This window comes from Aquarana catesbeiana, linkage group LG03, assembly GCF_042186555.1.
Source record: "Aquarana catesbeiana isolate 2022-GZ linkage group LG03, ASM4218655v1, whole genome shotgun sequence".
NCBI lineage: Eukaryota > Metazoa > Chordata > Amphibia > Anura > Ranidae > Aquarana > Aquarana catesbeiana.
In genome coordinates this window covers 31,976,600-32,002,878 of record NC_133326.1, presented here as the reverse complement: position 1 = coordinate 32,002,878, position 26,279 = coordinate 31,976,600, and the positions used below count along the sequence as shown (strand labels likewise).

The 26,279-nt window shown below is 42.3% G+C and overlaps 1 protein-coding gene across 2 annotated transcripts in view; it reads left to right on the top strand.

Annotated features, from left to right (window-relative positions):
- Positions 1-24,698, top strand: part of ST8SIA2 (ST8 alpha-N-acetyl-neuraminide alpha-2,8-sialyltransferase 2) — a 493,387-nt gene extending 468,689 nt beyond the window's left edge. Inside the window, exon 5 of one of the 2 annotated variants that reach the window (XM_073618411.1) lies at positions 21,937-24,698. In XM_073618411.1, coding sequence (XP_073474512.1) covers positions 21,937-22,222 — 286 coding nt within the window. In that variant the 3' untranslated portion in view covers positions 22,223-24,698. The remainder of the gene's footprint in view (positions 1-21,936) is intronic. The other variant, XM_073618410.1, reaches the window with a different exon arrangement.
- The last annotated feature ends 1,581 nt before the right edge of the window (positions 24,699-26,279 follow it).

Sequence of the window (26,279 nt, the reverse complement as noted above, 5' to 3'; positions counted from 1 at the left end):
GGTCACTCTTTCCAGGTGAATGTAAAATAGGTGAAAAGACCCTGCCGTCACCTGAAGGGTAATCCTCCACAGTGAATCACTCTTTAAAGAATAAGTAGTGAGTACTAAACTCAAAATAAAATAAATATCATGATGGGTGTTTGTACGGATAAAACCCTAATAATGGTGCTAATTGCAAACTGGTGTATCAGCCGGCAATGTGAAAGTGAATGTGCTTAATGTAATAATGAGTGTTCTCACCCAATCAGCAATTATAACCAAATTTCAACCTAAACAATTCATTTCAACAGCTATATCATAAATGTGCAGCATGAATTAATTGTATCCAAATCATTTATAAACAAAATTAAGTGCATTAACACATTCTGTTAAATAGAATTTTTTGGTGAAAAAATATATATAAAAAATTGAGTACAAGTTCAGTCATTTAATAGTGCAAAAAATAGCAAGGTTTCAAGTGACTTTGTTCAAAAGTGACTCGTGCCTATGTAGCAATTCAGGTGACTTCTGTGCACGTTTATGATATAGCTGTTGAGATGAATTGTTTAGGATGAAATTTGGTCATAATTGCTGATTGGGTGAGAACACTCATTATTACATTAAGCACATTCACTTTCACATTGCAGGCTGATACACCAGTTTGCATTTAGCACCATTATTAGTGGTACAAACATCCGTCATGATATTTATCTTATTTTGAATTTAGTACTCACTACTTATTCTTTAAAGAGTGATTCACGGTACAGGATTACCCTTCAGATGACGGCAGGGTCTTTTCACTTATTTTACATTCACCTGGAAAGAGTGACCCATTGCGGAAGAGCACTCTTCAGGTGACGGGCAGCACCTCCCAACCCTATACTCATATAACTAATGCATTTTTGTGCCTTTGCGTTTTTGGAAAGGGTCGGGGACTTTTTTTCTCCCAAAATTGCATCTAATAGACTTTAATGGACCCACATCCAAAACGCAAGTACCACGTTCTTATCGCGATTTTGCCACGATTTGCGTTTTGCTTTTTTTTTTTTACATTGTATATAGCTGGTTGCTAAGGAGAGGGTCGGGAAGTCGCATCCTTAACAACCGATGAGTCTTCAGCAGTCAGAGGTCTTCTCCGCTGACAGCTGAATGTAAAAAAAAAAAAGAATTGCCACCTAAAAAAAAAATCAGAGTGGGCTCCCCCCCAGGTCCATACCAGGCCCTTGAGTCTAGTATGGATTCAGAGGGGACCGATCAACCCCAAATGCCATTTTTTTTTAAAAGGCGTGGGGCCCCCCAAAATCCATACCAGACCCTTATCCGAGCATGCAGCCAGGCAGCCCCTCCTCCTGAACCATACCAGACTGCATGCCCTCAACATGGGAGGGTGGGTGACAAGGGCCTCTTCCCAACAACCCTGGCCGGTGGTTGTCGAGGTCTTATCAGAATCCAGAAGCCACCTTTAACCACTTGCTTACTGGTCACTTAAACCCCCCTCCTGTCCAGACCAATTTTCAGCTTTCAGTGCTCTCACATTTTGAATGACAATTACTCATGCATGTGAGTGGTATTTGATCGCCTCTGGGTTTTTTATTTTTTGCGCTACGAAAATTTTGAAAAAAACCCAAATTTTTCTTAATTTCTGTGATAAATTTTTGCAAATTAGTAATTTGTCTTCATAAATTTTGGCCACAATTTATACTGCTACATATCTTTGGTAAAAAATAACCCCAAATTAGTGGAAATTATTTGGTCTGTGTGAAAGTTTTAGAATCTACAAGCTATGGTGCAAATCATAAAAAATGTATCACATCTGATGTACAGGCAGCCTATCTAATTTCTTGAGACCCTAACAAGCCAGGAAAGTACAAATGCCCCCCAAATAACCCCTTTTTGGAAAGTAGACATTTCAAGGTATTTAGTAAGAGGCATGGTGAGTTATTTGAAGTTGTAATTTTTTTCCACAATTCTTTGCAAAATTAAGATTTTTATTTTTTATTTTTATTTTTTCACAAAGTTGTCATTGTAATAGCTTATTTCTCTCGCATGGCATGTGCATACCACGGAATACACCCCAAATACAATGACACCCCATTTTGGAAAGCTAACACTAACGCAAATACAATAACACCCCAAAATACATTCTGCTACTCCTCCTGAGAATTACAATACCACATGTGTTGGACTTTTTCACTGCCTGGCCACATACAGAGGCCCAACATGCAGGGAGCACCATCAGGTGTTCTAGGAGCATAAATTACACATCTCATTTCTCAACCACCTATTACAATTTTGAAGGCCCTGGAGCACCAGGACAATGGAAACACCCACAAAATTACCCCATTTTGGAAAGCTAACACTCCAACGTATAATCTATGAGGCATAATAAGTCTTTTGAACGGTTAATTTTTTGCCAGAAGTTTTTGGAAAATGTGAAAAAAAAATGAGAACGCAGTCGGTTTATAAGATATTCCCAACACATAGCATTTAGATAGCAAAAATGACACCCCAAAATACATTCTGCTACTCCTCCTGAGTATTATGATACCACATGTGCGAGCCTGGCCTACAGAGATCCAACATGCAAGGAACACCGTCAGGTGTTCAAGGGACACATAGCATGCACATACCAAAAATTACACCCCAAAATACATTATGCTATAAACAAAAGATTACCTGTGGTTTTAGTAGCGCAGTTGTACACAGGAGGATAGCACTGGTCCAGGCAGCAGGCAGGGACTTTGACAGCAACTGCGAACACAATTGTCCAGGCAGCAGGCAGGGATACTGTCCATATACAGTCCAGGGTCAGTGCAGGCAGAGATATTGTCAGCAGTGCAAAAATATTGGTCCTGGTAGTAGACAGGAACATGTGGTGTGGTCAGTGTGGCAGGCAGACACATAATGGCAGTATCCTACAGGCAGCAGGCAGAAGTAGGGCCTCGTTCAGGACAGAATGGGGACAGGGGTAGAGGCTTCTCCCACCCGAAACCTTTTTGAAGCCTCCGAGTCTCCAGACCCCAATCTAGGAATGAGAAAACAAAAAAAATTGTTTTCTTCATCCAGAAAAACAATTTTGGAGCCCCTCACATATGTGAGACCCCTGTGTTGAATCCCACTAGTCCAGAAGCAGGGTACAAGATCAGTCTATGAGGCAGGCAAAAAACATGGTCAAACAGTCCAAGGTCATTTCCAGATTAGGCAGAGGTATGTACAGAATCGTTAGGCAGAAGCATGGTCGAATAACAGTCCAGGGTCAGTTCCAGATCAGGCAGGGGTATGTACAGAATCGGCAGACAGAAGTGTGGTCGAATAACAAGCCAGGGTCAGTTACAGAGCAGGCAGTGGCATAAGGGGTGTGAAGGTGTGTGAAAGCAGGAACTGAGGATTACGTTTGCCATACTTCACTAATAATTTATTGAATTGTGGTAACGGCGAAAACATTCAACTATGCAGAGGCCTGGTTGGGAAGGACATTGGGCACAATAATAAGATGTGTCTATTCTGACTCCTGCTCTGGTACACACCTTACTCTTTTTTTATGTTGTTGTGGATGTGGAGAGTCGACTAAGAACATGTGATAGGATGTTTTCTGGTGGGAATATAAGGGCAGTGAAAACTTCCTCCTGGTAGCCAAGGAAGCGTTTGGGGTTTTGGGTGGAGTTGCGGTAAATGACATATGAGTTGTATATGGCCAATTGAAAAACATAAATTGCGACTTTTTTATACCAATGGTATGTCCGTCTTGTGGCAAGGTAGGGTTCGAGCATTTGGTCATTGAAGTTGACTCCCCCCATGAACAAATTATATTCATAGATGCATTTTGGTTTTTGAATCGGGCCATTCCTTCTGGGGATTTCCACGTAGGTATTATTGTGGATGGAAGACAACATGTAGACATCCCTTCTGTCCCTCCATTTCCCTGCCAAAATCTCCTTGTTTCGCAGACTTGCCATTTCTCCTTTTTTTAACTTCTTATTGAAAAGACTTTGAGGAAAGCCCTTCCGGTTCTTTTTTATGGTGCCACATGCTGGCGTTTTCTTCCGGTGAAGGTTGTGGAACAGGGGCAGAGATGTGTAGAAGTTGTCTACGTATAAATGATAGCCTTTCTCCGGTAGGGGGTATATGAGGTCCCAAACAATTTTCCCGCTTGATCCCAACTAGTTTGGGCAACTAGGGGGTTGCAGCTGGGTGTCCTTCCCTTCGTACACTTTGAAGGCATATATGTACCCTGTGACTCTGTCACATAATTTGTATACCTTCACCCCATAGCGGGCCCTTTTGCTGGGAATAAATTGTTTGATTTTAAGCCTGCCGCTAAATTTAACAAGGGACTCATCCACACATATGTGTTGGTCCGGGGGAAACAGCAGGGGGAATATTTCTGAAAAATAATTTAGTAGTGACCGAATTTTGAAAAGCCTGTCATAATTTGGGTCATTTCGGGGAGGGCACTCGGTATTATCATTGAAATGGAGGAACCTCATTATCATGAGGTATCTGGTTCTGGGCATTACCTTGGAGAAGATTGGCATGTGGTGGATGGGGTGGGTTGACTAATAGGAATTCAAAGTGGTTTTTTTGGTGAGTCCCATACAAAATGTGAGGCCTAAAAAAACCTTCAACTCCTCCACCGTTAGGTCTCTCCACTCGTAGGGACGGGCATAATAGGACATTGGATTATTTAAATTGCTGTGCATACAGGTTGCACTGGGCCACAATTGTTGATAGCATGTCCTCTGTAAAAATTAAATTTAAAAAATTGATTGGGGAAAAATTGATAAGGGTCTGGTATGGATTAAAAAATAACCATTTAAAAAAAATAATAATTGGCGTGGGGGGGGGGGTCCCCTCTGAATGCATAGTAGACCAAACGGCCTGGTATGGACCTGAGAGGGGGACCCCACGCTGTTTTTTTCACAATGTTTTTTTTGCCGGCAATTCTTTTTTTTTACATTCAGCTGTCCGCTGACAGCTGATGACTCATCAGTTGTTAAGGACATGGTGGCCCATTTCCCGGTCCCCTCATTAGCAACCAGCTATATACGGTGTTAAAAAACCCCCCACAAAATTGATGTAAAATCACGGTAAAAACACGGTTAAAAAGATGGGGAAAGCACAGCAAAAAGGACTGCAGAAACACTCAAAAGCAAAATGCGTAGATGTGAATCAAGCTTTACTGGTGATATGGCACTTTTAACAGGCTCTGCTCCAGATTCAAAAAGCCTTACCGCCAGTTCTGATAGCTTTACTGAAACATACGGCAGATTCAGGTAGTTCTTAACAGCGCCACTTCTACAAAGTGGAGCTATTGCTGCAACAAATAAAAAAAAAAATCATAGATGAAAAACTGGAGCTTTTTAAAACCAAGTCTAGGTAAGTTGGTGTACAGAGACAGGCAGAGTGTCTGTCTCTGTAGATTGTGCAGAATGGTTGTACAATTAAAAAAGAGTGTGTTTGGCCAATATAGCACTAAAAAAAATCCCTGGATTGATGGAATGTGGTAAATACGGTATTAAGTGTAAAGTGCGCTGTCAAAACTGTAAAAGTTCATAGACATATATACAAATACCAAATGTGTATAAACAATTGATACAAAATGACAAAAAACTTGAAACAAACCAGTGAAACAAAGTCTGAGAAACAAGAGTCCTAAAATGAAATATAAAAATAATATATTGGTGCAAAAAAACTCTAATAAGTGTGTTCAAAATTATGGTTATGTAGGGTGGCACAGTGGTGTAGTGGGTAGCACTCTCACCTAGCAGTAAGAAGGGTCGCTGGTTCAAATCCCAACCACGACACTACCTGCCTGGAGTTTGCATGTTCTCCCTGTGCCTGCGTGGGTTTCCTCCGGGTACTCCAGTTTCCTCCCACACTCCAAAGACATGCTGGTAGGTTAATTGGATCCTGTCTAAATTGTCCCTAGTATGTATGAATGTGAGTTAGGGATCTTAGATTGTAAGTTCCTTGAGGGTAGGGACTGATGTGAATGTACAATGTATATGTAAAGCACTATGTAAATTGACGGTGCTCTATAAGTACCTGAAATAAAATTATGGTTATGTTAAAAACAACCTTAATAACAAAAAAATGTGTATAAAAAAATTACCGTATTTATCGGCGTATAACATGCACTTTTTCACCCTGAAAATTGGGGGAAAATGGCGTGAGCGTGTTATACGCCGATTGATCAGTTCTGGCTGCCTCGGAGGGGACAGGGAGGGAGGCGGGATGAGTGCCCACAGATTACATACAGTGAGAAATCTCCTGTTTACTCGGCGGCTTCTGTAATAGGAAGTCCCGTCTCCTGGGCTGGCATTGGACGACTGTTCTGTCTATCATAGGAGGCGGGACTTTGTATTATATACATATATATGTTTTAGCAGAGGCATTTCTTTTTTGAAAAAAAATACACTTTAATGAGGTAAGAAAATAAAAACACAATATATAACCCGATTTTTTTTTTAAATATGAAAGATGTTACACCAAGTAAATACTGTAAATACCCAACATTTAATGCTTTAAAACTGGCGCCATACTATGATACTTAAAAATCTCCATAGGTGGAAAAAAAAGGCGACCCACTAGCTCCCGAAAAGCGCCACTAAAACGCCACTAAAGCACTGCAAAAATGAGCAGCGCTTTAGCGGCTGTTTTAGCATCGCTTCAGTGTGAAAGGGGTCTAATACACTTAGTTTTGACTGCTCACTTTACACTTAATACCACATGTGCAGAATGTTTCCCATTGTTACCACCTCTCCACCTGTCATTGATTAAAGCATAATTAAAGCCTTGTTTTTTTTTTTTGTTTTTTTTTTAAATAACAAACATGTTATACTACTTACCTGCTCTGTGTACTGGTTTGTACAGAGCAGCCCGGATCCTCCTCTTGGGTCCCACGCCGGTGCTCCTGGCTCCTCAATCCTTCTGGGTGCCCCCACAGCAAGCAGCTTGCTGTGAGGGCACGCAAGCAGGCATGCTCCCAAGCCATGGCTCTGTGTGTCTATTTACACATGGAGCCGTTGGCCAGCCCTACCACCTCCGTCTCCTGATTGGCTCACTGGCTGTGTGTGCTGCCAAAAGCCAATCAGGAGTGCGAGTCCCTGAAGAGGTAAGGCTCTTGTAGAGCTGGGTATTGCCTGTGTTTCGTCACATATGGCGACCCATCACATTTAGCTACACGCTGGAGTGCGCATGCGCGATGCCGCCATATGCGTTCCAACACTTATAAAACGTTTGTCACTTTTAACCCTTTTTAAAAGTGTTTAAAAAAAAATAAAAAAGTGTTAAAAGTGTTTTTGTCACTTTTAACACTTTTAAAACACAAAGTTTTAAAAGTGTTGGAACGCATATGGTGGCGTCGCGCATGCGCACTCCAGCGGGTAGCCAAATGTGATGGGTCGCCATATGTGACGAAACACCTGCATGTCGTAGGGAGTGCATAGTGAGAGCTTTGCTTGAGACAAATCCTTTTCCCTGATCCTGGGGTTTATCCTTCTTTCACCTTGCTCTAAACTTCCTCACCGTGGACCTTGTCTCCCCATAATCGTGTATCCACTGAAAAGAACATCTGGCACCATTGCCAAACTTGACAAATACCGCCACGAGGAGCGCCGCTCAAATCCAGGAGGACGAATCTGACACTGAGGACACAGCTAAGGTGCTCTGGGCAATCTTCCTGTGTCTAACTACACTCACCGCAAAAATTAAAGAAGTGAAGGTTGACATTTCCCTCATAAGGTAGGACTTGCATAAACTGCAAGAACGAGTGTCGGAGATGGAGTGCCATGTCAGTCACGTGGAAGACGAGCTGCCTCCATTACAAGTGACCTCTTAACGGCTGCAACACCAGCTCAATTCCGTCCTACAGAAACAAAGCTCTTGTGGACATCACCGGATCGAGAGGGGGCTCATGTAAGTATTAGGGGTGGGCTGGGGGAGCTTCTGCACACAGGTTGCGATTGACAGTATGGGGGGGGGGCTGCTGCACACAGAAGGTTTTTTACCCTCATCCATGTAGACTGTGCAAACCTTGTGCCTTTACAACCACTTTAAGGACACTGTTGACTTCGGAGCTGACAGCCTCCTAGTGACCAGTGACGCTGACCATCCCTGTTGTGGAAGCTGAGACGCTAGTTCCCCATTAAGTCCACTCTCTTCGTGTGATTGACATCAGGCAGTGGGCGGATTCTATAGCAGGCTATCTATTGACCATGGATCCTTCCACTGCCTGATGTCAATCACAAAGGGAGCAGACCTGATTGGGAAATAGTATCTGTGAATCCCCACCAGGCTATGTCAACTACAAAAAGTCCTCAGAGAACTCAGCTGCACCGAGGATAGTGTATCCATATGGACACTCCAGCCTCATTGTGCCTACAAATGCGGTGCTTGACCCACCTGTTTCCAACAGGTACATGAATCTGTTGCCCATGCCAACATTTGCTGCATGGAAGCACAAAAGGCGAGAGACGCTCATAAACACTGGGCTTTGCTCCCCACCCAGCAGTCCCCTGCCTTACCCTGAAGGACCCCACCAGCTGTGTTCTATGCTTTTTTTACTTTATGCTTACCTTTTCCAAAAGTCTTCAGGACAGTTACATGATATGCATTGCCCTCTGGTATCTCGGATCTTCTCAAGCTGTAGTAATGCAGATATCTGTACTAACATGAGGATGTCACCACTGCTTTTTGCATCATTACTCTGATGCCGCGTACACACGATCGGCCTTCTCATCGGAAAAAGATATGATGGCTTTTCCGACGGAAATCCGCTCAAGCTTGCCTTGCATACACACGGCCACACAAAAGTTCGCTAAACTTTCGACCGTCAAGAATGCGGTGATGTACAACACTACGACAAGACGAGAAAATGAAGTTCAATGCTTCCGAGCATGCGTCGAATTGTTTCCGAGCATGCGTAGGAATTTTGCGAGTCGGAATTGCTACAGACGATCGCATTTTCGGATAGGAACTTTTTCTGACCGAAAAATTGAGAACCTGCTGTCAATCTTTTGCTGGCTGGAATTTGGCCAGCAAAAGTCCGATAGAGCATACACACGGTCGTATTTTCCGACGAGAAAAACACTCATCGGTCTTTTGCGGGCCGAAATTCCGATCGTGTGTACGCGGCATGAGAGTGCAGATTGCCATGATAATGTCCCCTCAAGCGACGGGCCCATTGCACCCTGATGACCTTAGTCTTCTGGGTTGAATGACACTGGGCAGTAAGAATGTTCAGGAGATACGACCACTCTGACAAAACCAGGAAGGTTTCTGAAAGTAATTTTTTTTATATATATATTTTTGATGATAGGGGCAGAAATTGTTTGTAGAATTTTGAGGAAAATAATGAATTTAATCAATATTGGAATAAGGCTGTAACATAACAAAATGTGGAAAAAATGAAGAGCTGTGAATACTTTCCGGATTCACTGTATTTTATGGATATGGTATGTTGATATCTGAGGTTTAGATTTTTTTTTTTTCTTCGGTACATTCAGATTTCTGTGTTGTTCTTGGCAGGTGTTTTTTATGATTTTGATTGTTCTCATGTTCTGGAGCTAAAATAAGAACTGTAAAAACTTCAGATTTTGTGAATGGTGATTATAGACAATGTCAATGTGATTATAAGCAGTAAAAGAAATTGCTACTTTGCATCATTTTACATTACTAAGATAATGTGTCACACATGACAGGTTTGTTTTAAATCCTTGCTGTCCTTTTTATCAGAAAAATAATATTTCCAAATCTAGCATGCATATAAGAAAGATCTAGCAGGGCTTTGATAGTTGTATTTTTTGTGCCTATGGCTAGTTTTATTTAGACTCAATAAGACTCACATTTTTTGATTTTTATTTGTTGTGTAAATTCCTGCATTCAGACTTTGAAATGTACTGTCTCATCTTTATCCATAGTTTGCACAAATCTATTTTCCAAGCAGGATAAAATCATTTCACTGTGTATCCTAAGGAAGCAAATTAGAATAAATTAGTTCAAGGGCACTTAAAATGACAGCCGATAAAGGCACTGAAGGAACAGAAAATAGTTACAATGATCATAATATAGCGATACCCTATAGGAGCCGCTGTAGATTCAACAGGTTCTTTCCCAAACTAGTGCAGAGGCAGCCAGGAAAACAGCTACAGTCCATTCAGTGCGGCCCATTGAATGGTCCAGGGTAGGGGTAGGCAGCCTTAACCACTTCATCCCTGGAAGGTTTTACCCCTTAATGACCAGGCTATTTTTTGGGATATGGCACTGCGTTACTTTAACTGACAATTGCGCGGTCGTGCAATGCTTTACCCAAACAAAATTGATGTCCTTTTTTCCCCACAAATAAAGCTTTCTTTTAATGGTATTTGATCACCTCTGCAGTTTTCATTTTTCGCGCTATAAACAAAAAAAGACCAACAATCTTGAGAAAAAAAATATTTTAAAATTTTTGCTATAATACATATCCAATAAAAAAAAAAACAAAACAAAAAACAAATATATTCATCAGTTTAGACCAATATGTATTCTTCTATATATTTTTGGTAAAAAAAAAATAAAAAATCAGAATAAGCGTATATTGATTGGTTTGCGCAAAAGTTATAGCGTTTACAAAATAGGAGATAGAGTTATGGCATTTTTATTATTATTTATTTATTTTTTTTTACTAGTAATGTCGGTGATCAGTGATTTTTAGCAGGACTGCAACATTGTGGCGGACAGATCGGACACTTTTGACACATTTTTGGGACCATTGGCATTTATACAGCGATCAGTGCTATAAAAATGCACTGATTACTGTAAAAATGTCACTGGCAGGGAAGGGGTTAAACACTAGGGGGCGATCAAGGGGTTAACTGTGTTCCCTCTCTGTGTATGAACACATGATCAGTCTCTTCTCCCCTCAAAGAACCGGGAACACAGATCCCGGTTCTCGATGTGTCACAAGTGATCGCGGTAGCCCGGCGGTCATCGCGCCCGCCGGGCACTCGCATCGGCGAGCAGTACGCCCCTAGTGGCCACAGGGCGAAGCAATGTTACATAACGTCGTTTCGCCCAGCTGTGCCATTCTGTCGCAGTAAAACTGCGGCGGCTGGTCGGTAAGTGGTTAAAGTGTATTTTTTTCCTCCTCTTCATTATTACAGTGATCAGAGCTAAAAAATATGCACTGATCACAGTATAAATGGCACTGGCATGGAAGGAGTTAACATCAGGGGCGATCAAAGTGTGTCCTAGGAAGTGCTTTCTAAAGCCTCGTACACACGGTACGATTGTTGGCAGGGGATTGTCTGTTGACAGACTGTTGTCCTAAAATCTTACCGTTAGTACGCTCCTTTAGACAATTGTTGTCCAACTTTCGGCCAACAAATGTTGGATAGTAAATTTTCGGCGGACAACGGTCTGTTGTCTAATTTTCGTATGGTCAGTACACAAATCCGTCACACAAAAGTCGAAAATACAAACACGCATGCTCGGAATCAATGCTCACCAAACACGAAATTAGCAGAAGGGGCTCAAAGGGTGGCGTTTAAGAGCTGAAATTCCTCGTAGTACGTCATTACGTTTGTGTTTGTTGCACGACAACTGTGTACCGTTAGTATGCAAGACAACATCCTGGTACACGCCCTTTTGCCAAAACCAGAAGCTCGGCTGGCCAACAATCGTACCGTGCACGAGGCTTTACTGTGGGGGTTCCTGATTGTGTTCCTGATCACTGGGAACAGACGATCTCTCTGTACTCCCCTGTCAGAATGGGGATCTGCTTCGTTTACATAGACAGATCACCCGTTCTGTCTCTCTGTGGAGCGATTGCGGGTGACCGGCAGGCATCGCGGCCGCCGGACCTGTGCATCGGCTCCCCCGCAGTGGGCACATGCGCCTCCGGCAGCACGCGCCAGCCGTGTCTCGTGCACGAAACTACGTACGCAATAGGGCTGTCCTGCCGCAGTATACAGTATATGCGGTGGGCGGTCCTTAAGTGGTTAAAGTGATTGTAAAGTCAATTTTTTTTTTCTAGTTAAATAACAAACATGTTATACTTACCTGTTCTGTTGCAGTGGTTTTGCACAGAGCAGCCCCGATCCTCCTCTTCTTGGGTGCCTCTTCTGTGCTCCTGGCCCCTCCCTCCTGTTAAGTACCCCCACAGCAGGCAGCCTGCTTTGGGGGCACCCAAGCTGAGCTGCAGCTCCATGTGTCCATTCAAAGACAAAGCCGCGCCTAGGCCCCCCTTCTCCTCATTGGATGACTGAGTTTGATTGACAGCAGCGGGAGCCAATTGCACCACTGCTGTGTCTCAGCCAATCAGGAGGGAGAGTCCCGGATGACCGAGGCATTCGTGGACATTGCAGGATAGAAAGGGGGTTCAGGTAAGTGCACACAGAAGGTTTTTTATCGTAATGCATATAATGTATTAAGATAAAAAATCCTTCTGCCTGTACAACCACTTTAACGACTTTAAGACCACCCACCACATATACAGCAGCAGGGCGGCTCTATTGCACAAAACGACGTACCTCTAAGTCGTTTCATGCAATAGATACTGTGGGTGCGTGCTGCACAGAGAGGCAGAACGGGGATCTGCCTATGTAAGAAGTGAGGTAACATGTTGAATAGTTTTGTATGTATACTTTTGTTTCTGAGCATGCGTAGTCTTGCTCTTACGATTTTTTTCGTATGAAAACCATACTGATGAAACGAAAATCAGATGTTAAGTTCACATCTGACAAAAAATTTTTAGTCTGCACATCCATCTTTTGTCTGACAAAAAAGTGAAATCGGCTGTCGAAAGCACCATACTAACAGTAAGATTTGCGGACGATCGGTCGTCGTAACACAATTGACATCCGAAAATCAAAGCGGGTGTACGGGCCTTAAGACCCCATACACACTATTAGATTTTCTGCAGATTTTTGTCTTCAGATTTACCAAAACCATGTAGTGCAAGGGCCTGCCTGATTGCATACAAATGTCAACTCTTAAGGTTTGACCTCATGTTAAACGGTTTTGGTAAATTTAAAGACAAAAATCTGCAGAAAATCAAATAGTGTGTATGGGGTAAGGAAATTGACCAACACAAGTTGTATAGTGTGTATCCAGCTTTACAGAGATGGAGATATACCTGAACAACATGGAAGAAGTCAAAGATCACCAAGCACACTGTCACCTCCTCACACCGGATTTAAATCTCTAATTTCTGTACCATCGTGCTGCAATTGTATGCATTGCATGGCATATATTGCCTCCTCACCACCTGTCAAACACACTTGGTTCACTTTTCAGAGGAGCATCTGTGCCTGCTGCACTTGTGAATAATCCCTTAGTTGCATTTGGCAGCGGCACCCTGTACCGTCCCCAATCCCCACCCCCTTTAGCTGCAGCAGCCAAAGGTGTACGGATGCCGCAGCAGGAATTAAGCCCCCTGTTGCTTTTGGTGGATGCTACCACCTGCCAAACGTGACCCATTCAAATAAATAGAGCCACTCTGCAAGCGCCCCACAACTGCATGCTTCTGCGGGTCCAAGGGGTTAAAGCAGGTGATGATAAAGCAACACAACGCTGCATATCATTGCAATTTTTTACAGCAAGGCCAATTCTTGCTTTGATCAAGAGTACCTCTATAGGGTTACGGTGGGAAGGCGCCACCGACACCCAAAGACCAATTTTTACGCACCTGTTACTTCTATACAAAGTCAAAGTGACACCAGAATGTATCCAAAAAATCTCTAATCTTGTTCCCAGCGCACTACATTGTGGCCTCATCATACACACTGGCTTCCCAGCTGTTGCTGAGCAAAATGAAGGCAGCTTGCTTTATAAATGCAATTATTGCTGCAGCAGATTCTAGACATGGTACAGATGTGCCACTTTACAGGTAGACTAAGGGGACCCCCCAGGCACTATATTGGAAGGATTTTTTCCTTTTTATGCTTTCACTTTAAAAATCAAAAAATCACTGCTCATTTAAAAATGACGTTTTTCACAAACTTTTTTTCTATTGATACATGTCCCCCAGGGCAGGACCCGGACCCCTATAACCATTGTATGTCCAATTACTTGCATATAAGCCTTCAAAATAAATGGGCACTTTTGATTTTTAACGTTCGGGTCCCATTGACTTTAATGTAGTTCATTATTCTGGCCTGAACTTTTGCGGTGTTCGAAAGTTATGGTGCGAACCGAACAGGGGTTCGTCTGGCCCATCCCTACTTAACACAGCAGTCATTAGGAGCTGAACGCCAGGCACACAGCTAAATACACCTGTAAGATAGACATTTAGGAGCTGTTTTAGCTGCCAAGAATGTCGATTTTCAGAACATTGACATGCAACACAGACAGATTTTTTCTGCTGCAGTTAACCACTTCCAGCACACGCCAATTCTGGAATTCCTCTATTACATGCAAAAATCATAATTTTTTGGCTAGAAAATTACTCAGAATCCCCAAACATTATATGTATATTTTTAGCAGAAACTCTAGAGAATAAAATGGCGGTCATTAATTTTTTTTATGTCACGCGATGTTTGCGCAATAATTTTTCAAATGCAATTTTTGTAAAGTGTGAAAGATAATTTTATCCTGAGTAAATAGATACCAAACATGTCACGCTTTAAAATTGTGCACGCTCGTGGAATGGTGCCGAACTTCGGTATTTAAAAATCTCCATAGCCTATGCTTTAAACATTTTTACAGGTTACCAGTTTAGTGTTACAGAGGAGGTCTAGTACTAGAATTATTGCTCTCGCTCTAAGGCTTGTGGTGATACCTCACATGTGTGGTTTGAACGCCGTTTACATATGCAGGTGCAACCTATGTATGAATTTGCTTGTGCATGCGAGCACGAGGGGACAGGGACGCTTGAATTTTTTTTTTTTATTGTTTATTTTATTTTTTTATTTTTTTTATTTTTTTTTTACACTTTCCCTAAATTTTTTTAGATTTTGATCACTTTTATTCCTATTACAAGGAATGTAAACACCTCTTGTAATAGGAATAGGGCATGACGGGTCCTCTTCCCAGAGAGATCTGGGGTCTATAAGTCCCCACATCTCGCCTCTATGCTGGAAAGCCTGAGATAAAAAACAAAAAGAAAAACGATCTCAGGCTTTCCAGCAAAAACTGCAGTGTTTTACACCTGTCTGCACGGGAAGTGACGTCATGACCTCGCTTCCAGCCTCCGAGGGTCATAGAGATGGCCGGGGACCATTAGGTCTCTGGCCAGCTCTCTGGTAAACAGCCGCCGCCGGTGGATTCATTCTCCGGCTCCTCGATTGCACACGCAATGCGGGAGAAGCACTGAAGGGCAGCGGGAAGGGATGTCTTTAAAAAATTGCAGAGAATCGCCTGCTGAAAAAAGATATCTGGATGTTGCCTGCAGCTGCAGATATCATTCAGATAACACCACTTGAAGTCCAGGACGTCATATGACGTCCACCTGAGGATAGAACTAAATGACAATTTTAGAGTGGAGAAGGATTAGAACACCGTTTTTTTTTTTTTTTTTTTCAGGAGATTCACCCTTTCCATTATCAGCAAAAAATTTAAATACAATAAAAAATCTCCAATTTTGAGTGGTCCTCAGAACAGGAATAGAGGGGAAATCTTCCAATGAGGTGGTGACTGGTGACTATCAGGCATTTCCCTAATCTCCTCTCACTGATGTGGCTATAGGACAGGAAGCGAAAGGAAATCTTCGCAATGGGAAACACATGGCCATAAAAAAATCCACTTCTCTGGTCCCCTATCGGCACCCCTGGCTCCTACCCCCATAGCAGGCTGTTTACTCTGGAGGCACTCATGCGTGCTCGCTCCCAAACCGGCTCTGCCTGTCTATTGATACACAGAGTGCTGCTTGGCTCCACCCCCCCTCTCCCTTCACTGGATGTGATTGACAGAAGCAGGAGCCAATGGCTGTCCAATTTAGAGAGAGAGCCAAGAGAGCTGCTGCTCCCACACACATCGCTGGATCAAAATAGGGAAAAAAGTTAGGGTAGGCTTGGGGGAGAGCTGCATGCAGAAAGTTTTTTTACCTTATTGCATGGAATGATAGCAGCGGGAGCCATTGACTCTCGCTGCTGTCAATCAAATGCTGTGATGAGTGAGTGGGGGGCCGAGCTGCCCACTCTGTTTCAATAGACGCAGACAGGGCAGCTTGGGAGCAAGGGTGCCCCCATGGGAAGCAGGTTTCCATGGGGGCACTCGCTGAAGAGGAGGGGCCTGGAGCACCGGCAGGAAACTCCAGAAGAGGAGGATCGGAGCTGCTCTGTGCAAAACTGTTGCAAAGAGCAGGTAAGTGTGACGTTTGTTATTTAAAAAAAATAAAGTTTAATATCACTTTAAGGTAAGAAAACCATGTACCTTTAGAACCGCTTTAACTCTCGTTCTGGGAGGACTTCATATGACTCCCTCCCATTCCCTGGGACACAGCACATCACCAATCATGGTAAATAGCTTATGATGTAGGCTCTTTACCATTTGATCAGCTGCGTCCAATCACAGCTGATCACAGTGTAGACAGGAAATGCTGGTTATCGGCATTCCTTTCATGCTGACAGCGCATGAGGAGAGGAGAGCAGCATCTGCACTCTCAGGGCACTGATCAGATTGAAAAAGTATTTTTATAAAATTGAAAAATCTTTATTGTACAATGGGTTAAAAAAGACTGGTCTATACAATTATATCCTAATAGGTTATAATCATCTCCTGCTAACCTCACAAGGGGCAGGCATAATTAAAACATTTCATATTAAAAAAATTGCATATCCACACAAATCTCCTTATGCGTATCAACTATGCGTAGTCTTCCTCAGGGGGTAATAGGATGAAAGCAATCAGAAATGGACATGGCCCAGTGTCCAGACCAGAAGAAAGCAGCTAGCAGCACATTCTGTTTGGGTTCCAGCCTGAGGTGGGCTCCAAAACCCACAGGGGCATCATGGGAAATGTAGCTCCAAAACATCTGGGGTGCCAAGATTCATTATCCCTGCGTCTAGTTCATGGATATAGCAGGGAACATTTTTAATCGATACAATCCAAAGGCTGAAAAAAAAGGCAAGTTTCAGCTCACAAGATTTCTGGCTGGATGAACAGTTATTTATTTTGCACTTGTCGAGTAGATATAATAAAGTATTTTGAATGTTATATTCAGTAGACTAAAGGCAGCAAATAAAAGAAATGTATTGCTAGATAGTACATATACTTTAAAACCTTTATCCTAAAAGAAAAAAAAAAAAAAACTTTTCTGTAACTGCTTATAAAGTGTTAGCTGGACTTGTTTGTTTTTTTTGTCCTTTTTGTAAAGTCCATGTAAATCTACTGGTCCACCTAACACCACCCTCTCCACAGACTGACAATAATACTGTCCAAGGGCAGCCATATTGGTTCTCCATAGATACAGGGGAGAAGTGTAGCCACTTTAGGACAGGAAATGTGTTACTGACCAGATCACCAAGTAAAAAAAAAATGAAAAAAAAAACCCAAAAAACTAAAATGGTAACCTGCAATATATTACATTTTTGTTTTTAGGTTTAGATATGCTTCAGGCTCGGTTCACACGGTGTGCGGCACGGCTCGCAGCAGGGGGTTCGGTGTGTCCCCGTTCGCCATTTCAGGTCCGAATTAGGTCCACATTTTTGGCTGAATTTGGACCTAAACCGGAGCCAAGTACACACAGGACTCTTCTGCAGTGCGCTCCGCAGCCTACCTAGAGGTGTGTGAACCGACTCCATTGAGAGCCGGTCACAGTCTCCTGTCAAGCGAATTGGATGCGAGGAAACCCACACCCAATTAGCGATAGTGTGAACCCAGCCTTAAAGTGGAAGCAAACTCTCTCAATCAACATGAACTATTTTATCCTTATGCTGCTAGCATTAGTAAATAGACAGGAAGGTATATTATATTTGCTTGTTTGAAACTATTTTTTTCTTACATTTCTTTAGTTGCTTCCTGGTTTCTGGCCTAGGCCAAAATCATATCATACATTATAAGAGTCTTTATGGGCATTTTTTTTATTCTCATGGGCTCTCTCAGCTAAGCACACCCTCAACACCCTCCTGCACACCGTCCTGCCTGAGCTAAGGGCAAATGAATTCCAGGAAGTAAATGCTTCATGAATCATCTGCCCTTACTCAAAGTGGCCATGGCTTAGAAAGGCTAGGGGGTGTTTCAAAGTTCTTTCTAAACAAAATAAAGCATGGAGACATGGATGGATGGGTGAGTTTGTTTTGGAATAAGTTTTACTGCTACAGGGTGGCACCTTTGTGCTGGATCACATATACAGTATCTCACAGAAGTGAGTAAACCCCTCTCATTTTTGTAAATATTTTATTATATCTTTTCATGTGACAACACTGAAGAAATGACACTTTGCTACAATGTAAAGTAGTGAGTGTACAGCTTGTATAAGAGCCCTTGCACACTAGGGCGGTTTGCAGGCGCTATTGAGCTAATAATAGCGCCTGCAAACCGCCCCGAAAGTGCCGCTGCATGTATTCCTGTGTGAAAGCCCCGAGGGCTTGCACACTGGAGCGATGCGCTGGCAGGACGGTAATAAAAGTCCTGCTAGCAGCATCTTCGGAGCGGTGAAGGAGCGGTGTGTATACCGCTCCTTTACCGCTCCTGCCCATTGAAATCAATGGGACGGCACGGCTATACCGCCGGCAATGCGCCTCTGCAGAGGCGCTTTGCGGTGGTTTTTAACCCTTTCTCGGCCGCTAGCGGGGGGTAAAACCGCCCCGCTAGCGGCCGCATACCGACGGTAAAACGCCGCTATTAATAGCGGCGTTTTACCGCCGACGCCGCCCCCACCCCAGTGTGCAAGGGCTCTAACAGTGTAAATTTGCTGTCCCCTCAAAATAACTCAACACACAGCCATTAATGTCTAAACCGCTGGCAACAAAAGTGAGTACACCCCTAAGTGAAAATGTCCAATTAGTCATTTTCCCTCCCCGGTGTCATGTGACCCGTTAGTGTTACAAGGTCTCAGGTGTGAATGGGGAGCAGGTGTGTTAAATTTGGTGTTATCGCTCTCACTCTCTCATACTGGTCACTGGAAGTTCAACATGGCACCTCGTGGCAAAGAGCTCTCTGAGGATCTGAAAAAAAGAATTATTACTCTACATAAAGTCACTGTATATAGTGTATCTCACAAAAGTGAGTACACCCCTCACATTTTTGTAAATATTTTATTATATATTTTCATCTGACAACACTGAAGAAAGTACGGTTTGTTACAATGTAAAGTAGTGAGTGTACAGCTTGTATAACCTAATAATGTGCTGTCCCCTCAAAACAACTCAACACAGTTATGTTAATGTCTAAACCGCTGGCAACAAAAGTGAGTACACCCCTAAGTGAAAATGCTAAAATTGGGTCCAAAGTGTCAATATTTTGTGTGGTCACCATTATTTTCCAGCACTGCCTTAACCCTCTTGGGCATGGAGTTCACCAGAGCTTCACAGGTTGCCACTGAAGTCCTCTTCCACTCCTCCATGACGAGCTGGTGGATGTTAGAGACCTTGCGCTCCTCCACCTTTCATTTGAGGATGCCCCACAGATCCTCGATAGGGGTTTAGGTCTAGAGGCACCTTTACACTCAGCTTCTTTAGCAAGGCAGTGGTCGTCTTTGAGTTGTGTTTGTGGTCGTTATGTTGGAATACTGCCCTGCAGCCCAGTCTCCAAAGGGAGGGGATCATGCTCTGCTTCAGTATGTCACAGTACATGTTGGCATTCATGGTTCCCTCAATGACCTGTAACTCCCCAGTGTGGGCAGCACTCATGCAGCCCCAGACCATGACACTCCCACCACCATGCTTGACTGTAGGCAAGACACACTTGTCTTTGTACTCCTCACCTGGTTGCCGCCACACACGCTTGACACCATCTGAACCAAATAAGTTTATCTTGGTCACATCAGACCACAGGACATGGTTCCAGTAATCTATGTCCTTAGTCTGCTTGTCTTCAGCAAAATGCGGGCTTTCTTGTGCATCATCTTTAGAAGAGGCTTCCTTCTGGGACGACAACCATGCAGACCAATTTGATGCAGCGTGCGGCGTATGGTCCGAGCACTGACAGCCTGACCATCCACCCCTTCAACCTCTGCAGCAATGCTGGCAGCACTCATACGTCTATTTCCCAAAGACAACCTCTGGATATGACGCTGAGCACGTGCACTCAACTTCTTTGGTCGACCATGGCGAGGCCTGTTCTGAGTGGAACCTGTCCTGTTAATCTGCTGTATGGACTTGGCCTCTGTGCTGCAGCTCAGTTTCAGGGTCTTTGCAATCTTCTTATAGCCTAGGCCATCCTTATGTAGAGCAACAATTCTTTGTTTCAGATCCTCAGAGAGTTCTTTGCCATGAGGAACTTCCAGTGACCAGTATGAGAGAGAGTGAGAGCGATAACACCAAATTTAACACACCTGCTCCCCATGCACACCTAAGACCTTGTAACACTAACGAGACACATGACACCGGGGAGGAAAAAGGGCTAATTGGGCCGAACTTGGACATTTTCACTTAGGGGTGTACTTACTTTTGTTGCCAGCGGTTTAGACATTAATGGCTGTGTGTTGAGTTATTTTGAGGGGACAGCAAATTTACACTGTTATACAAGCTGTACACTCACTACTTTACATTGTAGCAAAGTGTCATTTCTTCAGTGTTGTCACATGAAAAGATATAATAAAATATTTACAAAAATGTGAGGGGTGTACTCACTATTGTGAGATACTGTACTTAATCCGTCTCTTCTGAGTAGGGGGCGTGCATGCACCCCACCAACGGCTCACTCTCGCTGTTTTTACTCAATATCTGCTGGAACCAAGCCGATTCTCAGGCAGAGAGAAAGAACAAGGCAGATTGATGTTCTGACAAAAGGGAAGGGATGGAATTTGTGTCCCTACAAAGCGGGGGAAAAAAATTCCATCTCTTCCCCTAGTAAAAGAGCCTCCCACAGTTCATATGAACACTAGTTAGGCACACAGTTAACCGTCTGATCACCGCTGATTTAACCCCTTCTCAGCCACTGTCATTAGTACAGTGACAGTGTATATTTTTAGCACTGATCACTGTATTAGTGTCACTGGTCCCCAAAAAGTCTCAAAAGTGGCAGTTAGTGTCAGAATGTTCGCTGCAATATCGCAGTTCCACTATAAATGGCTGATCGTCGCCAATACTAGTAAGAAAACTTTTGTGCAAACCAATAAATATACGCTTTTTGGGATTTTTTTATGTAGCAGAATACATATTGGCCTAAATTGATGGAAAAATTTGATTTTTTTTCTTTTTTTTATTGGATATGTTTTATAGCAGAAACTAAAAATTATTTGTTTTTTTTTTTTTCAAAATTGTCAGTCTTTTTTTGTTTATAGCGCAAAAAATAAAAATCGCAGAGGTGATCAAATACCACCAAAAGAAAGCTCTATTTGTGGGAAAAAAAGGACATCGATTTCATTTGGTTACAGTGTCACACGACTGCGCAATTGTTAGTTAAAATAACGCAGTGCCGTTTTGAAAAAAAATGGCCTGGTCAAGAAGAGGGGGGGGGGGTCCTCTGAGAGTCAAGTGGTTAAAATTAGTTAAATAGCATTTTTAGTATGTGGTGCTCAGATACAGTTTAGGGGTCTCAAACTGGCAGCCTTCTAGCTGTTGCGAAACTACAATTCCCATGAGGCATTGCAAGGCTGACAGTTACAAGCATGACTCCCACAGGCAGAGACACAATGGGGTTTGTAGTTCTACAACAGCTGGAGGGCCACCAGTTTGAGACCCCTGGTTTAGATCTATTTTAAATACGTACATGTCATCAGCTGTGAATCATCTCTCTTCCCCCGATATGGTGACTTTGCACTTGCTGCACTGTGACTTTACTAATGTATGTTGGTTACAAATACAATCTACATCAGAAACCCAACTGATTTTAAGGGTCTTTGTAAGAATTAATTATTAATTTATTTTCTTCTAGATACTGGCTGACCAACAAGGTGCACATAAAACGACCTACAACGGGGATTCTAATGTACACACTGGCTACGCGGTTTTGTAACAGGATCTATCTATACGGCTTCTGGCCCTTCTCCCGGGATCTCCACCAAAACCCTGTAAAGTATCACTACTATGACAGCTTAAAATATGGCTACACATCACAAGCAGGACCACACACGATGCCGCTGGAATTTAAGGCTCTCAAAAACCTACATCTCCAGGGAGCTTTGAAACTTAATGTCGGAGAATGCGAATCAGCAACATAGCACCTTATGAAACATTATGCTTTCTTCAATAAGAACTGGTGGTACGAAGGATTATTTCAAAGACAATTGCCCTGATCGAACTGAATATGGAAAAGTATTATTGGGAGATGCGTGTGGACCAAAAGCTTAAAAAAAAAAAAAAAAAAAAAAAAAAAAAAAAAGCTAAAAAGAAACAATGGCTTGTTGAAGTGGATTGAACAAGAGAGCTAGACACGTAGAGTTATGGATCTGTGTCCCTGGATAGCCTAGCACACGCAACTGTGATGATGTTCGCCTTCTTGCTACAAAGAGTAGTACTAGCAAAACAACAACACAAACAAGCTAGAATGAATACGGTGCTATTAGAAAAGTATGAAAATATGAATTATATGAGCTGTTAGGAGAATTAGTCCAGAAAAGCTTTTATTATACTCTTTATTTCTCAACTGAAAAAGATGAATGGAGACAATCATTTTCACAGTAAATAAAAAGCTAACAGTATTAATGTCCACACACCTAAATATGTTGTTTTAAGCTTATATTAGCATCGAAACAACAAGTTATTCCAAAAACATTTATTAATAAGTGCAGAAGGCTACTTCCCATAAATAGATAAAGCTAAGAAGGGTCTTTTATGGCAATGTACAACCTTACTTAACTCTAACTTTATTTTATTTTTTTATTTATTGACGTTAGATCTTGGGGCAGACTTGATGGAAATTGTGGCAGACTCAATGGACCACTTGGTCTTACTTCTGATGTTACTTTTTTGTGTTTCTATGTTTCTAGAAGCAGAAAAGTTTCAGTAGGTCTCATGTGAAGTGGATATGCCTAGTAGAGTGGGGCAAGGCTTATGTTTAGGTCCCTAGAGGTGCAAGTTATATAGTTTTACTCTTCCAACTCTTCTACTCAATCATTTGTTTCTACTCTTCAAAGTAAGTTATGGTGAGCTCATACAGACCAGATGTCTTGAAATACTTAACCTACACTTAAGACTAAGCCTCAAATGATGCTTTTACTGCTTCTTTGGGCAAGCATTGGTTTGTGCCTATACATTTCAGTAGTTGATGTGTATCAAAGAAGGTAACCAGAAGTGCAACTATGTATTTATATTTGAGATAGGGATTATACAGGCTTTATGTGATGCGTAAGTTATATTACAGTATATAATTGGATAAGATGTTCACCAGTCAGGAAACAGTCCATATTCCATAATGCAGTTGTCACTCTTTTTATAGGATAGGCCTTAGGTGATGGTCCTGTTCTTGTAGAACATGTTGCAGTGTCAGTAGAACTTTAGAACATTTTCTGGAGTGGAGCATACGTCAGAATATTAAAATTGTGCCTGATTGCTGTGCAGTTTCAAATGTCCTGTGTATGGTATGGGGTCCAGTGTAGCCAAATAAAGTCAGTTCTAGATGATGTCTTATCACTGAGTTTGTAAGGATGTGTACAGCTTCTGTCTTTTTTCCCCAAATGGGACTGGCACTGGGTAGTTGTATCTACGATTTGACTGAGTCAGTTATATTATTGTGCAGATAAGTAGAAAAAGGTGTTTTGATATGTGTGGTTCAAGGTTTTTTTTTTGTAGTCAATAATATAATTATTCCTAGAAAAATAAATCAGACAAATGCACTGATATAATCTTTACATTTTCGGTCCCCAAGAGGAAATATTTTTGGTAATAGACATTTAAGCACTTGAAAATGAATTTTTCAGCTTAACACTTGTGTTCTCTCAGGATCCCATCAGTGTTTGTACACTATTTTGCATTATCTAAACTCCGGGGAAAGAAGTATTAATTACCTGAGAAGTATAAAGGGGGAAATGAATCTTCATGACTCCATCATATCCAACTTCCAATTCCATTACATCGCTAAAAGTGCCCCCAAAAAATTCTGATTCTTTACTTTGAAGTATCCAAGTGACTTATAAAACCATGAATGGAGCCAAGTACAATGACTATGAAAACAGAATGGTTGATGATGTTCCTCCAGTAGACATTGATTGGCCTAGATTGGCATTTTGTCAGCCATGGCTTCATATCACAATAAATTTAAGACATGTGTAAAATATTATTACTTTAAGAAGGTGTATTGTTTTTTTTTTTATTTTATTTTGTATTAAAATATATATTGGACGTCTGAATTAATCCAAAGAGTAAGCTGGTTAATAGCACATAACACTGGCAGCATCTACATTATTTTTGAACTGTTAAAAAATGTATGGCTATAATTTACTTTTCAATTACAGTAAGTATACAATCACCGGCCACTTTATTAGGTACACCTGTTCAATTGCTTGATAACACAAATTGCTTTTCAGCCAATCGCATGGCAGCAATTCAATGCATCTAGACGTGGTAAAGACAATTTGCTGAAGTTCAAACCGTGTATCAGAATGGGGAAGAGAGGAGATTTAAGTGACTTTGAATGTGGCATGGTTGCTGGTGCCAGACGGGCTGGTCTGAGTATTTCAAAAACTGCTGATCTACTGGGATTTTCATGCACAACCATCTCTAAGGTTTACAGAGAATGGTCCGAAAAATTACTCTGAAATTCAAGACGTAGCTGGGTGTAGTAAGTTGTCCACATGGGATATAATTAAGCACGTTCGCTTGCGCATTAGTCCAAATCCACTGGGTGTTCTATCAGAATACCGCTACCCGTCAGATCATAAAGTGTGCGGAACGCATCGCACTGTGGAACGCATGGTGGAACACATGGCGCATGCACAGCAATATTTTTTTGGTTGGGACGTCACTTCCGTTGCACAATCTGACGGGTAGCGGTAATCTGATAAAACACCAGCCGGGGGAAACGCCAGGAGCAGGTGGAAGTGCTCCACTAGACCTGGAGATATCAGATTAAGCATCGGAGCATTTGCATGAGTACAAGTACTCGTGCAAATGCTCAGTATCGCCACCGATACTGATACTAGTGTACATATTTGTGATCATATCGGCAGCAGAAGACCACAATTGGTGTGACTCCTGTCAGCTAAGCTACATTTCGCACAGGCTCACCAAAATTGAAGAATAGAAGATTGGAAAAACGTTGCCTGGTCTGATAAGTCTCAATTTTACCTGCGACATTGAGATGGTAGGGTCAGAATTTGATGTAAACGACATGAAAGCATGGATTCATCCTGTCTTGTATCAACGGTTCAGGCTGGTGGTGTAATGGTGTGGGGGATATTTTCTTGGCACACTTTGGGCCCCTTAGTACCAATTGAGCATCCTTTATACGCCACGGCCTACCTGAGTATTGTTGCTGACCATGTCCGTCCCTTTATGACTACAGTGTCCCCATCTTCTGATGGCTCCTTTCAGCAGGATAATGCACCATGTTACAAAGCTCCAATCATCTCACCACTGGTTTCTTGGACAGGACAATGAGGTCACTGTACTCCAATGGCCTCCACAGTCACCAGATCTCATCCAATAGAGCACCTTTGGTATGTGGTGGAACGGAAGATTCTCATCATGGATGTGCAGCTGACAAATCTGCAGCAACTGCATGATTCTATCTATTCTATTGACCAAAATTTCTGAGGAATGTCAACAACACCTTGTTGAATCTATATCATGAAGAATGAAGGTAGTTCTGAAGGCAAAAGGAGGCCCAACCCGGTACTAGCAAGGTAATAAACTGGCCAGTGAGAGTATATGGTATATTTGTGCAGGTGACATAGACAGGTTTGTTAAGCTAACACATTTATATACATAAATGTATCTGTGTGGGGATCACCACTCAACCAAAACAGGCCTTAGAATTCAAAAGTTGAAGGCAACCTCAGCTAGCAAGTCTCCACTAAGCCACACCCTTTGACACATTTCACCCCACCCACGGGGCTTAGTCATACCCTGGGACTGAGCCCTGGTGGGCGGAGGGAAACGTGTGGGCTGATGCTGTCTTTCACTTTTGGATTATATGGGCTGTTTAGGTGTTGTGTGCTGATACATTTATTGCTCTCTGGATCGGCACATGGATATTGCCAACAGCCTGTGAACCCTGAGGATCTAAAATATAAGTGTATCCCTGCTTGGAGCGGCGCCATGTAAGAGGTCACATTTATT